Genomic DNA, 14,250 nt, shown 5'->3' on the forward strand with positions numbered 1-14,250 from the left:
CTTGATGCTTTGTGATCTGCCCTAGGTTTGAGATAGCACCCTGACTCTTGAGGCCTTTTTGCACAGGTGGTTCAAGTGCATACAAAAACTTAAAGTCCCTGAATTTCCCTCCCCGTGATAAATGAAGTATTTCTGATTCTGATTCTGGTGTGATCCTGCAGAGAGAACAGCCGACGTGAAGATCAGACATCTTTCTTCACGCCGTGCTCTGCAGGTTTTGACTTGTGGACGTTCTTGCTCTTTTGGTTTCACTCCTTTTTTGGAGGGAGGGGGATTATTGTTTGGAGTTTAATCTCTACACACTGCACAAAAAATCTGACAATGATGAACTTTCTATCACTTTATTACGAGTAAACCTTTCCTCCAGTTGGAATAAAACTGCAGCTCCTTGTTGTTCTTCTTGTAGTACGCTGAGTCTCTTATTTCCTGTCTTCATTTCCTCATCCTGCCCTTCTCTCTGATCTCTCCTCTTCCTTCCACCCTTGTTCCTCCTCTGTCATCCCTCTCTCCTCCTCTGTCATCCCTCTCCCTCTCTTCAGGCTGAAGATGATGTAGTCCTCCTGGCTGCTATCCCTCTGGCTGTGCTCGACTCCACCCTCTGCTGGTGGATATCCGTTACTGCACCTTTCCTTTTTTTCTGCTCTTCTTCTTCTTCTTCTCTGCTTTGTCGTGTGTTGTTGATGTGTAGTCAAATTTCCGCCACTCTTAATCCCACATTTAAACAGAGTTTTGAGAATATTTTAAAATGTTTGAATCAGAAATTTAAGTGTTGCTTCCTTGACCGCGGCGTCACATCTTCGTGAGTCTGGCTCAGACGATGAAGCTGCTGAGGCTGAGGAGGAACGTGGTGAAGCTGTCTCTCTACAGACACTTCACCAACACGCTCATCTTTGCTGTCATAGGTGAGAAAAACACTCTGAGGCGTATTTTTAATGTTTAAAACACACAACGTCACTTTAAAGGCTTTGTTTTTGTTCTTTTAAAGCGTCAGTGATCTTCATCATCTGGACCACCAGGACCTTCAAGATGTCCAAGTGTCTGTCTGTGAGTAGTAGCAACAGATTTGAGACTGAAATGTGACCTGGTTGGGTTTGAGCTCTCCTCCGCCGGATAAACATTACACAACTCTTTCAAGAGTGCTGGGTCAATCACCGGTAGCCACGCCCCCAAACCACGCCCCTTTTTGGGAGTGGGACCAAAGCTTACAAAATGAACACATTGTATTAAAGATGACTTAGAATGAGAGATGTCGTCCTAAGATAATCGATCAGTTCTTTGCGTCTGCAGGACTGGAGGGAGCTGTGGATCGATGACGCCTTCTGGCGCTTCCTGTTCTCCATCATCCTATTGGTCATCATGTTCCTGTGGCGACCATCAGCCAATAACCAGAGGTAGAGGAGACATCAGAGTTTGTTTTGACTGTCTTATGTCTTTTAAATTGTGGAGTAAATTCAGTGTGTGAATCTGTGTGTGTGTGTGTCAGGTACGCCTTCAGTCCTCTGCTGGATGAAGAGATCGAGGAAGAGGAGAAGGAGCCCATGATGAACGAGGCGTTCGGTCAGTCTCTTTCTACTTCCTCATTTCCTTTCCTTCTTCCTTTGTGTTATTGTTTCCTCCTCACCTTCCTCAGTCAGTCAGAGTCTTTGTCAGTTAGTTAGTTTGTTGGAAAGAAGAGAAATGAGTCAGTTAGGTGGTTGGTTAGTTTGGAGGTCAGACTGGTTGTTAGCTCGTTAAAGCGTGTTCCTTTAACAGGCAGAAACCTAGAGCAGGACCAGACTCATGTTAGACACACATCTGCTGAGACCGAGGTGGGTCTGGAAAGAGGGAGATGAAGAGAGAGAGGGAGCGGTGATAGTGATGAGACGAGTAGTAGAAGCTGTTGCCGCTGGAGTCCAGCACGTCCGTATCAGCTGGAGGACATTCACGGCAGCTCAGAGGAACCTACGAGACAAGGGAGCTCAGGGACTCCAGAAAGGTCTATGGTTAGTAACTTTAATGGGACAGGAAGAGTTAAAGTGAGAGACAGGCATAGAGAGGAGAGAGAGGGAAAGACAGGATCCCAGTGAAGAAAGAAAGAAAGAAAGCAAGAAAGGAAAAAGGAAAGAAAGAAAGAAAGGAAAAAGGAAAGACAGACAGACAGACAGACAGACAGACAGACAGACAGACAGACAGACAGACAGACAGACAGAAAGAAAGACAGACAGACAGACAGACAGACAGACAGACAGACAGACAGACAGACAGACAGACAGACAGACAGACAGACAGACAGACAGACAGACAGACAGACAGACAGACAGACAGACAGACAGACAGACAGACAGACAGACAGACAGACAGACAGAAAGAAAGAAAGAAAGAAGGAAAGAAGGAAAGAAGGAAAGAAAGAAAGCAAGAAGGAAAGAAAGAAAGATAGAAAGAAAGAAAGGAAAAAGGAAAGAAAGAAAGAAAGGAAAAAGGAAAGACAGACAGAAAGAAAGACAGACAGACAGACAGACAGACAGACAGACAGACAGACAGACAGACAGACAGAAAGAAAGAAAGAAAGAAAGAAAGAAAGAAAGAAAGAAAGAAAGAAAGAAAGAAAGAAAGAAAGAAAGACAGACAGACAGACAGACAGACAGAAAGAAGTAAAGAAAGGATGAATACCAGACCCCAAAAAGGAATCTACAGCAGAGATCCAGAGGAACCTACGAGACAAGGGAGCTCAGGGACTCCAGAAAGGTCTATGGTTAGTAACTTTAATGGGACAGGAAGAGTTAAAGTGAGAGACAGGCAGAGAGAGGAGAGAGAGGGAAAGACAGGATCCCAGTGTGTCAGTCTAAGCCTATAGCAGCAGAACTAAGACCTGGTCCAAGCCTGATCCAGCTCTAACTATAAGCTTTATCAAAATGGAAAGTTTGAAGCCTACTCTTAAAAGTAGAGAGGGTGTCTGCCTCCCGGACCCTGACTGGTAGATGATTCCAAATAAGAGGGGCCTGATAACTGAAGGCTCTACCTCCCATACTACTTTTAGAGACTTTAGGTACGATGAGCAGGCCTGCATGTTGGGAGCGTAGAGTTCTAGAGGGTGATAGGACACTATGAGCTCTTTGAGATATGAAGGTGACTGATCAATAAGAGCTTTGTAGGTCAGAACAAGGATTTTAAATTCTAGTGTAGAGAAGCTAACACTGGAGAGATGTGCTCTCTCTTCCTTATTCTTGTCAGGACTCTATAATCTCTGCAGTGTTTTATACTAGCTGAAGAGTCTTTAGACTTGTGTGATTCATGTGTTTTGCTCCTGTGTGTCTGCAGAGGGGATGAAAATGAGAGGCATGAAGAACGAGACCAACGGCAGCGCCAAAGCCAACAAAGTGGTGAGTGACGATGAAACGCTTTCAGCTCAGAGGAACGACGAGACGGCCTGAACACAACAATGTTAAGATCTGATCTCTTCAGGAGACGTGTCTTTCTGCAACTTGATACAACTTATTCACGTTTTGATTTCTGCATTACCTTCAATCATCTTGTATTTATTAATGTTGAAGTATATAAGTAATGCAACGTTTCAGTAAAGAGATGAATATCCTGAGGTCCTCTTTGTTCTTTTTGCAGGACGAGGATCTGAAATGGGTCGAGGAGAACATCCCGTCGTCGATGGCAGACGTGTAAGTCATCATCAGGACTACATGAACATGTTTATTACATGTTGCATTTTTCAAACTTGATGCTTAAGTCTCTCTCTCTTCTTCTCACAGCGCCTTGCCGCCTCTGCTGGACTCTGACGAGGTGGGTCACTTGGTTTTTAACTTAAAGCATGATTAGATTAAACCGGGCTGATCCGGTGGGGAAGTATCTGTAGACACGGCTGCTGCAAAAACAAAGATTCAGTGTATCTGGGACAAAAAACTGTCCTAAATCCAAAATATATGAAATTATGAAGACTTGAGAGGATCGTTTTAGTTTCATGATGGCGTCAGAGATCGATGAGAAGCAGAGAGAGGTTATTTCTGCAGATGCAAAGGCGATGCATTCATGTCTGCACTCACAGGAATCAAAATTATTTCAAATAAGTGAGTAAAAAATGAGATTTAATCACATCTAGTTTATTTATCATGTATTTATAAAGAACAGGATGAAACACAAGCCCCTGAATCCATCCCTCCACCCTGCCTGTAATCCTCACTCTGACCAGCAGATGGCGGCACACCGTCTGTAAAAAAGCAGCTGTTGCCACAGTTACATCATACTGTTGTTTATCCTCCTCTCTGTTGTCATGGCGAGCAGAACAGTGCGATGCATGGCGATGTGTGTTTGCGTGCAGAGGAAGAAGAAGAAGCGTCGATCGCTGATCCGATGGAGAGCGAGCAGAAAGACGGCGGCGCTGAGATTATTCACACGTTTTTTTAAAGAGATCAATCAACAAAGTGCCTCTTATGTAAAATCAGTCCTTACGTAAGCTGCTGTGTGAACACTGACAGGTATTAATACATAGGATGCATGAGCACAGGGAGGCGTCCTGTAGGGGTGTGAGGCGGGAGGGGAGCGGGTCACAGAGGACAAAGGACGGGCGGACAGGCGGGCTGTGATTGGCTGGAACTGAAATGTTGTGATCAGACACGTAGAAGAAGAACGTCAAATCAGAGGCTCTGAGTTCAAACCTGCAGATCTTTGAGAGTTTAATCGATGCAGGATGAAAAGAAAGGAGAATAACTGCAGCTTCATCACGTCTCTTTAAGGGGAATAAGTCCAGAGAAAACAGAGAGAGAATAAAAAGTCTGAGGAAATCTAAACCAAAGAGAAATGTGACCCGAACTCAGATATTAAACCTATTATAACAAATAATGTAATCCATCACGATTAGGCGGCGGATTACAGAGACCTGCTAAACCCTGCCGACAACACATTACCCAAGTTCCTCCACCTTTTCCTCCTCTGTTCACTCTCTGCACTGTTCTGCAATCAGTCTTTATTCCTCCTTTTATTCTCAACAAGATTAAAGTCTCACTTAGACGAATAAACGAGATTCAAAACAAACACAGTCACATCTATGTCTTAAAGGTGACATATCATGCAAAATTGACTTTTTAATGGTTCTTTACCTGAAATCTGTGTCCCTGTCTACAAACCCCCCGAGAATGAAAAGAATCCATTCTGCCCCTGTTCTGATTTCTCCACCTTTCTGTAAATGTGTGCTGAAACCAGCCGTTTCAGACTTCCATGTTTTTGTTACGTCACAACAATATCCGGTCTGTAACAGGAAGTCAGAGCTCGGAGCTTGTTCAGCCCATAGACTGTATAAAATACAACTCAACCCCTCCTCCGTTTTTCATTCCCTGCACACATGTGTGCTAACAAGGAGCTTAGGAGGGAGGCATGCTAGTTGTAGGCTGTCTTAATAAACACAAAGGTCGGTTTTACTCCCCACGTCTGCAGATTTGAAGATCTAGTGGAGGATTTTTATTTGTCATGGATAAGTGCTAGCGCTAGTTAGCATAGCCACATAGCTACATGTTCGTAGCTGTGTACCAAGACACACGTCGACATACTGACAAATAAAACAACAAGAAACACTAAATCTGTGACCAATGGTTCAGAAAGGTCCTGCTGCAGGCGCCTCTCCGTCAGGATCAGATTCAGAGGGTTGAAGTAACGCGGTCTGTGAGCAGCCGTGTATATTCAGCCAACATGTAAACATTAGATCAACGTTCTGGACGGCCGAGGCACATCCACTTCCTGAGGGGGCGTGGTCAGAGAGAAAACAGACTGTTCTGATGAGGAATGAAGAAGAGGGTTTTTCAGGCAGACCAGAATCTGATTTCAAAGTGTTTTTTTGAGCATAAACTTTAAAGACATGTTTTTGGGACCTCTTAGACCAATATATGTTGATGAAAAAAGCATGATATGTCCCCTTTAAAGCAGGGATGTCCAAAGTAAGTGGCCCCAAGCTTCCATCTTAAATTATGTTATTTATAGCACAGAATGAATTGCAGTTATTTTCAAGTGCACAAACAAAACTCAATCAATCCAGAATTGTCTCAAACAGCTTCATATGGACTTCCTGTCTAAAGCCAAAGCTCTGGGAATTCTGCAAGACGGCAATAAAGAAGAAACACAAGAACTCTTAAAGCTGACAGGTTTTCAAATTAATGTTTTTAACATGATGTGGAAATGTTCTTAATGAACACTGGAAGTTCCTAAGACACAAAAGAGGACACAGGACAACATCAAAATGATGACATTGTGCAGAAAAGGTTAAATTTGATGCATTAAAATTGTTCAGAACTCAGGAAAATAATTGATTTGTTATAAAATGTTGTCTGCTGGTCAGAAAAGTCTTAAAAACAACATGAAAAAGAAGAGATGAAATCCAGATCCTGATCCTGCCATAGGAAAATAATAAGACAATATTTTTCCCACATCGCCCGACCCTAAAGAAAAACAATTTCCTCCAGAAGAAGATAAAGTTTGATCATGTTTACATGACTTATGGAGAACTGAGGACTACCTAGTTACTGTTTGACTGAGAGCAAATTTAAAATAATTGTTTTTAAATAGATTTCATTTATAACTTTAATGATTCCTCAGCTTCAGTAGGATCCACTGGCTCTGAGGTATTCTGACAACATCAAATGTGTCCCTCTTTGAAAAAAGTTTGAACACCCCTGTCTTAAAGAATAACGTCTAATACTTCCAGATCTGGGTCGTTCTCCAGCTGATTCCTGGAAACAAGAAGTCTCACTCCTGACTTTGTTTTCTCAGCGTGGACTTTAGGAGTTGTTAGTCGGAGTAAATCCACGGAGCTCAGACCGATGTTTCACAAACTCCACTAACAGTTTTTCCTCCATTGTTGACACACATTTTCTGAAAGCATGCCTCATACTCTCAGAACTCTACACACAAATCAAAAAACACACACACAATGGGCAAAACCCCCTCAGTTCTCCTGCAAAACTTTACATTCAAAACAAAGTTATTTCTTCTCAAATGGTCAAGTTTGTTTTCAAATGACACACAAACCACCAGATGAAGAGACATTTATAAGAACCAGTTAAACACTGATGTGCTCAATGTAAAACACTTCTTCTCCATTCATCAGAATGACAGCCCTTTTTATTTCTTCAGTGTTACACTTACTGCAGACAGTACATACATAAGTGTGTTGTAAAATATTTAAAGGTGACATATCACGCTTTTTTCATCAACATATATTGGTCTAAGAGGTCCCCAAAACATGTCTTTAAAGTTTATGCTCAAAAAAACACTTTGAAATCAGATTCTGGTCTGCCTGTAAACCCTCTTCTTCAGTCCTCCTCAGAACAGTCTGTTTTCTCTCTGACCACGCCCCCTCAGGAAGTGGGTGCGGCTGCTCACAGACCCGCGTTACTTCAACCCTCTGAATCTGATCCAGAATCTGATCCTGACGGAGAGGCGCCTGCAGCAGGACCTTTCTGAACCATTGGTCACAGATTTAGTGTTTCTTGTTGTTTTATTTATCAGCATGTCGACGTGTGTCTTGGTACACAGCTACCAACATGTAGCTATGTGGCTATGCTAACTAGCGCTAGCACTTATCCATGATGAATAAAAATCATCCACTAGATCTTCAAATCTGCAGACGTGGGGAGTAAAACCGACCTCTGCCAGAAAGGCAGCAGGACCTTTCTGAACCATTGGTCACAGATTTAGTGTTTCTTGTTGTTTTATTTGTCAGCATGTCGACGTGTGTCTTGGTACACAGCTACAGCTACGACATGTAGCTATGTGGCTATGCTAACTAGCGCTAGCACTTATCCATGATAAATAAAAATCATCCACTAGATCTTCAAATCTGCAGACGTGGGGAGTCAAAGCGACCTTTGTGTTTATTAAGACAGCCTACAACTAGCATGCCTCCCTCCTAAGCTCCTTGTTAGCACACATGTGTGCAGGGAATGAAAAACGGAGGAGGGGTTGAGTTGCATTTTATACAGTCTATGGGCTGAACAAGCTCCGAGCTCTGACTTCCTGTTACAGACCGGATGGCGTTGTGACGTATGAAAAACACTGAAAACTGAAACGGCTGGTTTCAGCACACATTTACAGAAAGGTGGAGAAATCAGAACAGGGGCAGAATGGATTCTTTGACTTTTCAGGGGGTTTGTAGACAGGGACACAGATTTCAGGTAGAGAACCATTAAAAAGTCCATTTTGCATGATATGTCACCTTTAAGAATATTGTTTTTATACTCAAAACACACAAATACACGGTAACAAATATATTTTATCCCCCCCCCAATAAAACTGTGTACACAGTTTACATCCCAACCAACACACAGATGCACATACAGTGGTCTACACACAAAACAGCAGAAGAATCCTCATCCTGCATCCTCTCTTCTGTTTCGGTCTGTCCACATCACAAGTAATGTTTTCCCTGGCCAAGCAGCGGGGGAAATAAAGCTCTGATTGCTAATTGTAAAACTGTGTGACAGGTGTTTGTTTCTCTTCATCATGATCGTTCAGCTTTGCTTCTTCTGAATCACAGTTAAAGTTCAGGAGAGTTTGCTCTGTAGTTTTTTGGTAATAAATGAAGAAGAATAAAAGAGCTCGTTGACATTTAAGCAGAGGTCTGTCATCCATCACCTGACAGGTCGCTCCATCAATCTCCAACAAAGTTGAGTTACAGTATCAAAGCCACAGAGCGCCCTCAGCTCTCCTACAGGGCCGCACTTCCTGTTTAAAACCGGACAAATTGGCCTCTTCATGTCAGCCGTGATCTCTTCTGTCACTCGGCCGTATGCGGGCTCATCCATCACGTCCGCAACAAAAGGAATCAGCTTAACAATGTCGACCTCCTAACTGAGGGGGGGTTACAGGACGGAGGGAGGAGACGATGGAGGGATGAATCAGAGGCTGTCACATCCATGAAACCGTCCAGATTAATCAGGAGAACAACGAAGATCTGTGTCCCTCAGAAACAGAGGATACAAATCTGAGCTAAGTGAACGTGATTAATCACTCAAGGAGGAACTTTACCCCTGAACTACATGCGTTTGGACCGGTGGACCCAGGGTCTAACTTTAGTTCAGGGGTAGATAATCTCCCCCCTAAAAAGCACCTGCTAGGGGGGTAGTACTTTCAGGGGGCGGGGCCTGCAATGCTGAATGTGTCTGATTGGTAGATTAACCTCAGTGTTTTTGTTCCTCCCTCCGTCCACAATAACATCACACACATCTGTGATTCTCTTGATTTCTCTTTCTTTCATTAGTTTTTATTTGTTCTATCTTTTTTGTATGTGTGTGTACTTTTCAAAAGAAGAAGCTGTGATTCTCTTGATTTAGCAGCTTGTAACAGTAGTCTTCTCTCAGCCCACCGTGAATGCGTCTCTCCTCCCGGTGTTCCGGTTTTAAAAGTGACCCTGTAAACTGGAGACCTTCAGCTGAACGTGTCAGTGTTTGTGGAGTTTACACAGCTGTTGAAACACAGAGGGAGTTCCTGGGAATGCAAACTAGTTTAGTTTTTATTAAGATTTCAAAATATCCTCATCAGATATTTAATGATGGTCTAAAGACGTTTATGAGGGATGCATCCGGCTGAGAGTCTCCAGTTAACAGGGTCGCTGTTTAAACCAAAACACCGGTCGATCTCTGCGATCACGGCTTTTTGAGTTCTAAAGGATTTTAAAGCCGTGTTGAAACGTCTTTGCTACTCGCGCTTATCTCCTCTCACGTGTTGATTCAGTGAATCCATCTGTGATGAAATATAGCACCATCTAAAACAGACCAGCTGAGTCTCTTCATGCTAACAGGCTAACTGTTGTGTTGCTCATAATGATACCTGCCTGTCCGTCTGCTTCTATGGGGTCATCTGTGATGAATGGCATTCCTCTTTGTGTTACTGCCCTCTACTGGTGTTGATTCATTCATTGCTTCTTCGATGTTTTTAACCGCAAGCGCAAAATTTTCACTTTTTTTCATGTTTTTCTGCTTTTGGAGCACAATTTCAAATTTGAGGAAAATTAACTTTTTTTCGACAGGCTCCCGGGTCAACTTTTTTGTAAATATTTTTTTCAGAAATTTCAAAAAAAAAAAGTTGGGTCAAAATTTTCTCAAAAAAAAAAAAAAATCTTGTCAATTTTTTTTTCAAAAAAAAAAAAAAAAGTCAAATTTTTTTGAATTTTTTTTTTTCTGTCAAATGTTTTTTTTTTCCAAAAAAAACATTTCAAAATTTTCCGAGTTCAAATTTTTCTAAAAACCATTCACAGTCATTGTTTTTTCCATCTGTGATGAAATATAGCACCAACTAAAACAGACCAGCTGAGTCTCTTCATGCTAACAGGCTAACTGTTGTGTCGCTCATAATGATACCTGCCTGTCCGTCTGCTTCTATGGTGTCATCTGTGATGAATGGGAAAGAAAGAAAGAAAGAAAGAAAGAAGGAAAGAAGGAAGGAAAGAAGGAAGGAAAGAAAGAAAGAAAGAAAGAAAGGAAGAAAGGAATGAAAGAAAGAAAGAAGCATTTACTTTTTTCCTCCATACGTCACTGGCCTGATTTACACAATCTACCCGGGACTTCAGCCCGCGGTCCAAACACAGACAACAATGGGGGACCAGGAACCTTTTAGTTCAGGGTAAAGTAGTTCTGGGGACTAAAAGACCCTGGAACTCTCGGTGTAAATCCACCTTAAGACCTGAAACGATGGAAAGATTGTGCCCCAGGTTTGAAATGCTTGAATCAGCCTGTGTCCTGTGGTTGGAGTGGAGGATCACTGATCTGACCTGCTGTTACTGATCTGACGATGTGTTCTCTGTTTCAGGAAACAATGACGACTAAATTTGAGATGTCGAAGATGGAGTGAAGACGAAGAAGAAGAAGAATGATGAAGGACTGTTTGAAATAGAAAGACACAAGTGAAAGAACGGCGGCGTACAAGGTGGATGGAAAGAGGAGAGATTAAATGCACTCTGGAGGAGGGGCGGATGGACTGATGGATGAAAGAGGGAGGCCAGGTGGAGGTGTGTGATTCAGTCCCTGATGTTATGAGCTTTGTAAGCCTTGATTGTAAAAACACTGGGAGTGGAATGGATCCCAGCGCCTCACAGATCCTTTTATTTTCTCTTTTTATTGCCTGTTTGTATTTATATTTCTATATATACAGTATATTTTGACAGATTTGATGTTGACCAGGTTTTCTGCTACCTTTTGCCTTGTCCTGCGTTTACATGTGGAAATGTGATTTTTCAGATATATCGTGTCTTTCGGACGTTTGGTTTGGTTTTCACGATGGCGCTCATTCCTTTGTTTCGTTTTGTACGTGCGCGCGTCGAGCGTCTTCATTTGGACTCTTTCAAAATAAAAAAACAAAGCGGTGAAACCGAAAGAAAGAAGAACGGACGGTTTGATTTTCAGTCTCTTTGTTTCTGTTTCGTGTTCGCCTAAACGTCGTTCTGAACGTTTCTTTCTTCAGTGAGTTAGAATCAAAGACGCTGATATTCGAGGTCACCTGACAGTCAGCTGTTACAGCTGTCATCCACCTGCTGCAGGAGAACACTTCCTGATTGGCTGTTCAGTCAGGTAAATCTGTGTTTCTGCAAATTTCAAACAGCTGGTGGAAGTTTCACCTCTTGCCTTTTGGTGTTTTTTGTTTGTGTCAGGGCGCATCTTTAATCAGCCACTGAAGAATCTCAACTTTACATGATGCAGTTTGTGCAGACGTTCCTGCTCCCAGAGGCTGAACCCTGAACCCAAATGACCGAAGTCAACTTTTAGCTTCTCCTATCCCATTTGGGGTCGCCATTGGAGGCTGGAGCGTGTGTCATTTGTGGCGAGAGGCGGGAACATCCTGGACTCTCTTAGCAATTTAGACTTCAAAGTTAACCTAATGAGCGTCTTTAGATTGAGGGAGGAAGCTGGGGCGAACATGCAAACTGCACTAAAGCCTGATTTATACTTCTGCGTTGAATCGACGGCATAGCCTACGCCGGAGGCCTGCGTAGCTCCCGTACCTACGCAGAGGCCCTGTGATTGGTCCACTCGGCGGCATTTTATTTCCTGCATTTACAGCACTTCTGGTATTTCATCTCCTCCTCTCTATTCTTCATGTAATCAGAGAGACCACACTGCCCTCAAACGGACACATTGTGCTCATGTCCTGAAGTAGAAGTATAAATCAGTCTCAACACTCTCAAGCATGCAACCATGATGTCTGTAAAACCCAAAATACAACCCTGACATCAAACCACGATCTCCTCTGAAACCTCAACAAACTGCAGCCGTAAGAAAACGTCTGCAGCGTGATGAGGTTCAGGAACGCTTCCTGTTTTCACGCTACACACTAAACATGCATCACGACACTTTGCAAAGTTCAGTTTTCATCGTTGCACGAAAAGCATCTAAATGTGAACATACTTGCACTTTCTTTAGCCGTGCGTATTCTCAAGTTTAATGTTCAGGTGTTCAGTTTGAGAACACATCGAATCTGCAGGAAGTCTTGCAAGTAGTGTTTGCATAAATTGATCCACAAACAAGCAGAGAATCACCTGCGTGTGTGAGGTTACGATCATGCATGAGCTTCCACTGCACCGTGCAAAAAGAAACTACTTAGGTTCTGCTTCTGTTTGTGTTTGTGTCTTTAGTTTGTGAGATTCAAACTCACAAAAGAATCACAGGAAACACTGATTGATTCATGGAAAACCTGAAAGATGAGAGGAAAGCTTCTTCAGTCTGCTGCCTCTCCCTGTACCTGCACACACACACACACACAAACACACACAGACACATTAGCTGGTGTGTTAACAGCAGCCGTTATCGCTTTTAGTGGCAGATAATAGCCGTGTGTGTGTGCATATGAACATATAGACGCCCCTGTGTGTTTGTAGAGGATGTGCAGCGTCGACAGTGATGGGTCTTTAAAATGCAATCATGGACGTCGTCATGATGAAGATGTTTCCCTCATGATTACAATCTGAAGTCTGACTCAGAACACAGCTGCACAGAAAGTGTCTTTTTATGAGCGCTGGTGTTTTATTTTGAAGTGCAGAGCCATTAAAAGACCGTCTCATCATCATCATCCACAGACGACTCATACAAGTGTTATTAAAACAGAACATCTGAGAGCAGTGTTTCTGAAACCAGGAGTCCCTCAGAGTCACTTCTCTTCCTCTGAAGCCTTTGTAATAACTTGATTGGTGAATCACTGAATGACTCGCCGTGGTCGTCTCATTTTGAAGCGTTTCCCCCGTTTTGTGTGTGTGTGTGTTTCGTTTCCACATCGCAGCAGCAGCATCTGTGGTCCAAGAAGACTCTGGTTCTGTAACGAGCTGTGCTGTTTGGTTTGTAAATAAATCAAAAACTCATAAAACAAACTCGCAGAGTCAATTATTTGCTTTGTGTTTATTTATTTTTTTGCTCTGATGTTTGTTTTTTATTTCTTGTGGGAATCTGTGGGAGGCGATATTGTTGCAGTTTCTGCAAACACTAAAAATATATCTGCAGCCTTTAGTTATATTTCCAGACGGAGATGCTGACGGAGGAACATTTGTCTGATTGTAAAACATAATGATGCATTATGGAAGTTTAGGATCTTCACCTGCTGCTGCAACAAAGTCAACAATGAGTTTGATCTCTGTGGAGCAGGATCTGTAACTTCCTGAGTGAGTCTGCTCTGCATTTAAAGGACCACAACGTTTATCATGCAGCAACTTCTGTGCTCAACAACTTCAGTTTCAATCCAAATATAAAACCTTTTTTTCCCCCTTGAAATACGTCTGAGAAAAAAAGTGGTATGGTTTTATATTCGGGGTCTAGACTTTTGAATTCCCCTCATGACCGAGGCCAGCTGTCACTCACAACCGCAGCAGCAGAGGGATGAAAGATGGAGCGACACAGTGATAGTCCAGAATAAAGAGTCCTAAAAGAAGGCGGAGTTTGACGCTTTTTTAAAGGGGACATATCACGCTTTTTTCATCAACATATATTGGTCTAAGAGGTCCCCAAAACATGTCTTTAAAGTTTATGCTCAAAAAAACACTTTGAAATCAGATTTTGGCATGCCTGAAAAGTCCTCTTCTTCATTCCTCCTCAGAACAGTCTGTTTTCCCTCTGACCACGCCCCCTCAGGAAGTGGATGTGCCTCGGCTCTCCAGCACGTTGATCTAATGTTTACATGTTGGCTGAATATACACGGCTGCTCACAGACCCGCGTTACTTCAACCCTCTGAATCTGATCCTGACGGAGAGGCGCCTGCAGCAGGACCTTTCTGAACCATTGGTCACAGATTTAGTGTTT

The 14,250-nt window shown here is 42.7% G+C and overlaps 1 protein-coding gene across 1 annotated transcript; it reads left to right on the forward strand.

Moving 5' to 3' along the window:
* On the forward strand, positions 1-13,323 carry LOC117825410 (transmembrane protein 87A-like). Its single transcript, XM_034701242.1, has 8 exons — positions 1-902; positions 986-1,044; positions 1,288-1,391; positions 1,484-1,557; positions 3,298-3,359; positions 3,598-3,650; positions 3,741-3,771; positions 10,780-13,323. The coding sequence occupies exons 1-8, from the start codon at positions 818-820 to the stop codon at positions 10,819-10,821; spliced, it is 510 nt and encodes a 169-aa protein (XP_034557133.1). The 5' UTR covers positions 1-817; the 3' UTR covers positions 10,822-13,323.
* Positions 13,324-14,250: the final 927 nt, after the last annotated feature.

Source organism: Notolabrus celidotus, chromosome 14, assembly GCF_009762535.1.
Source record: "Notolabrus celidotus isolate fNotCel1 chromosome 14, fNotCel1.pri, whole genome shotgun sequence".
Taxonomy (NCBI): domain Eukaryota; kingdom Metazoa; phylum Chordata; class Actinopteri; order Labriformes; family Labridae; genus Notolabrus; species Notolabrus celidotus.

What these genes read in the sequence shown, in the direction of transcription:
- LOC117825410 (XM_034701242.1), top strand. Translation starts at nt 818, where the DNA reads ATGAAGCTGCTGAGGCTGAGGAGGAACGTGGTGAAGCTGTCTCTCTAC. An exon ending in GCTCATCTTTGCTGTCATAG is followed by an intron (nt 903 to 985) that starts GTGAGAAAAACA and finishes GTTCTTTTAAAG; the next exon opens with CGTCAGTGATCTTCATCATC. An exon ending in CATGATGAACGAGGCGTTCG is followed by an intron (nt 1,558 to 3,297) that starts GTCAGTCTCTTT and finishes GTGTGTCTGCAG; the next exon opens with AGGGGATGAAAATGAGAGGC.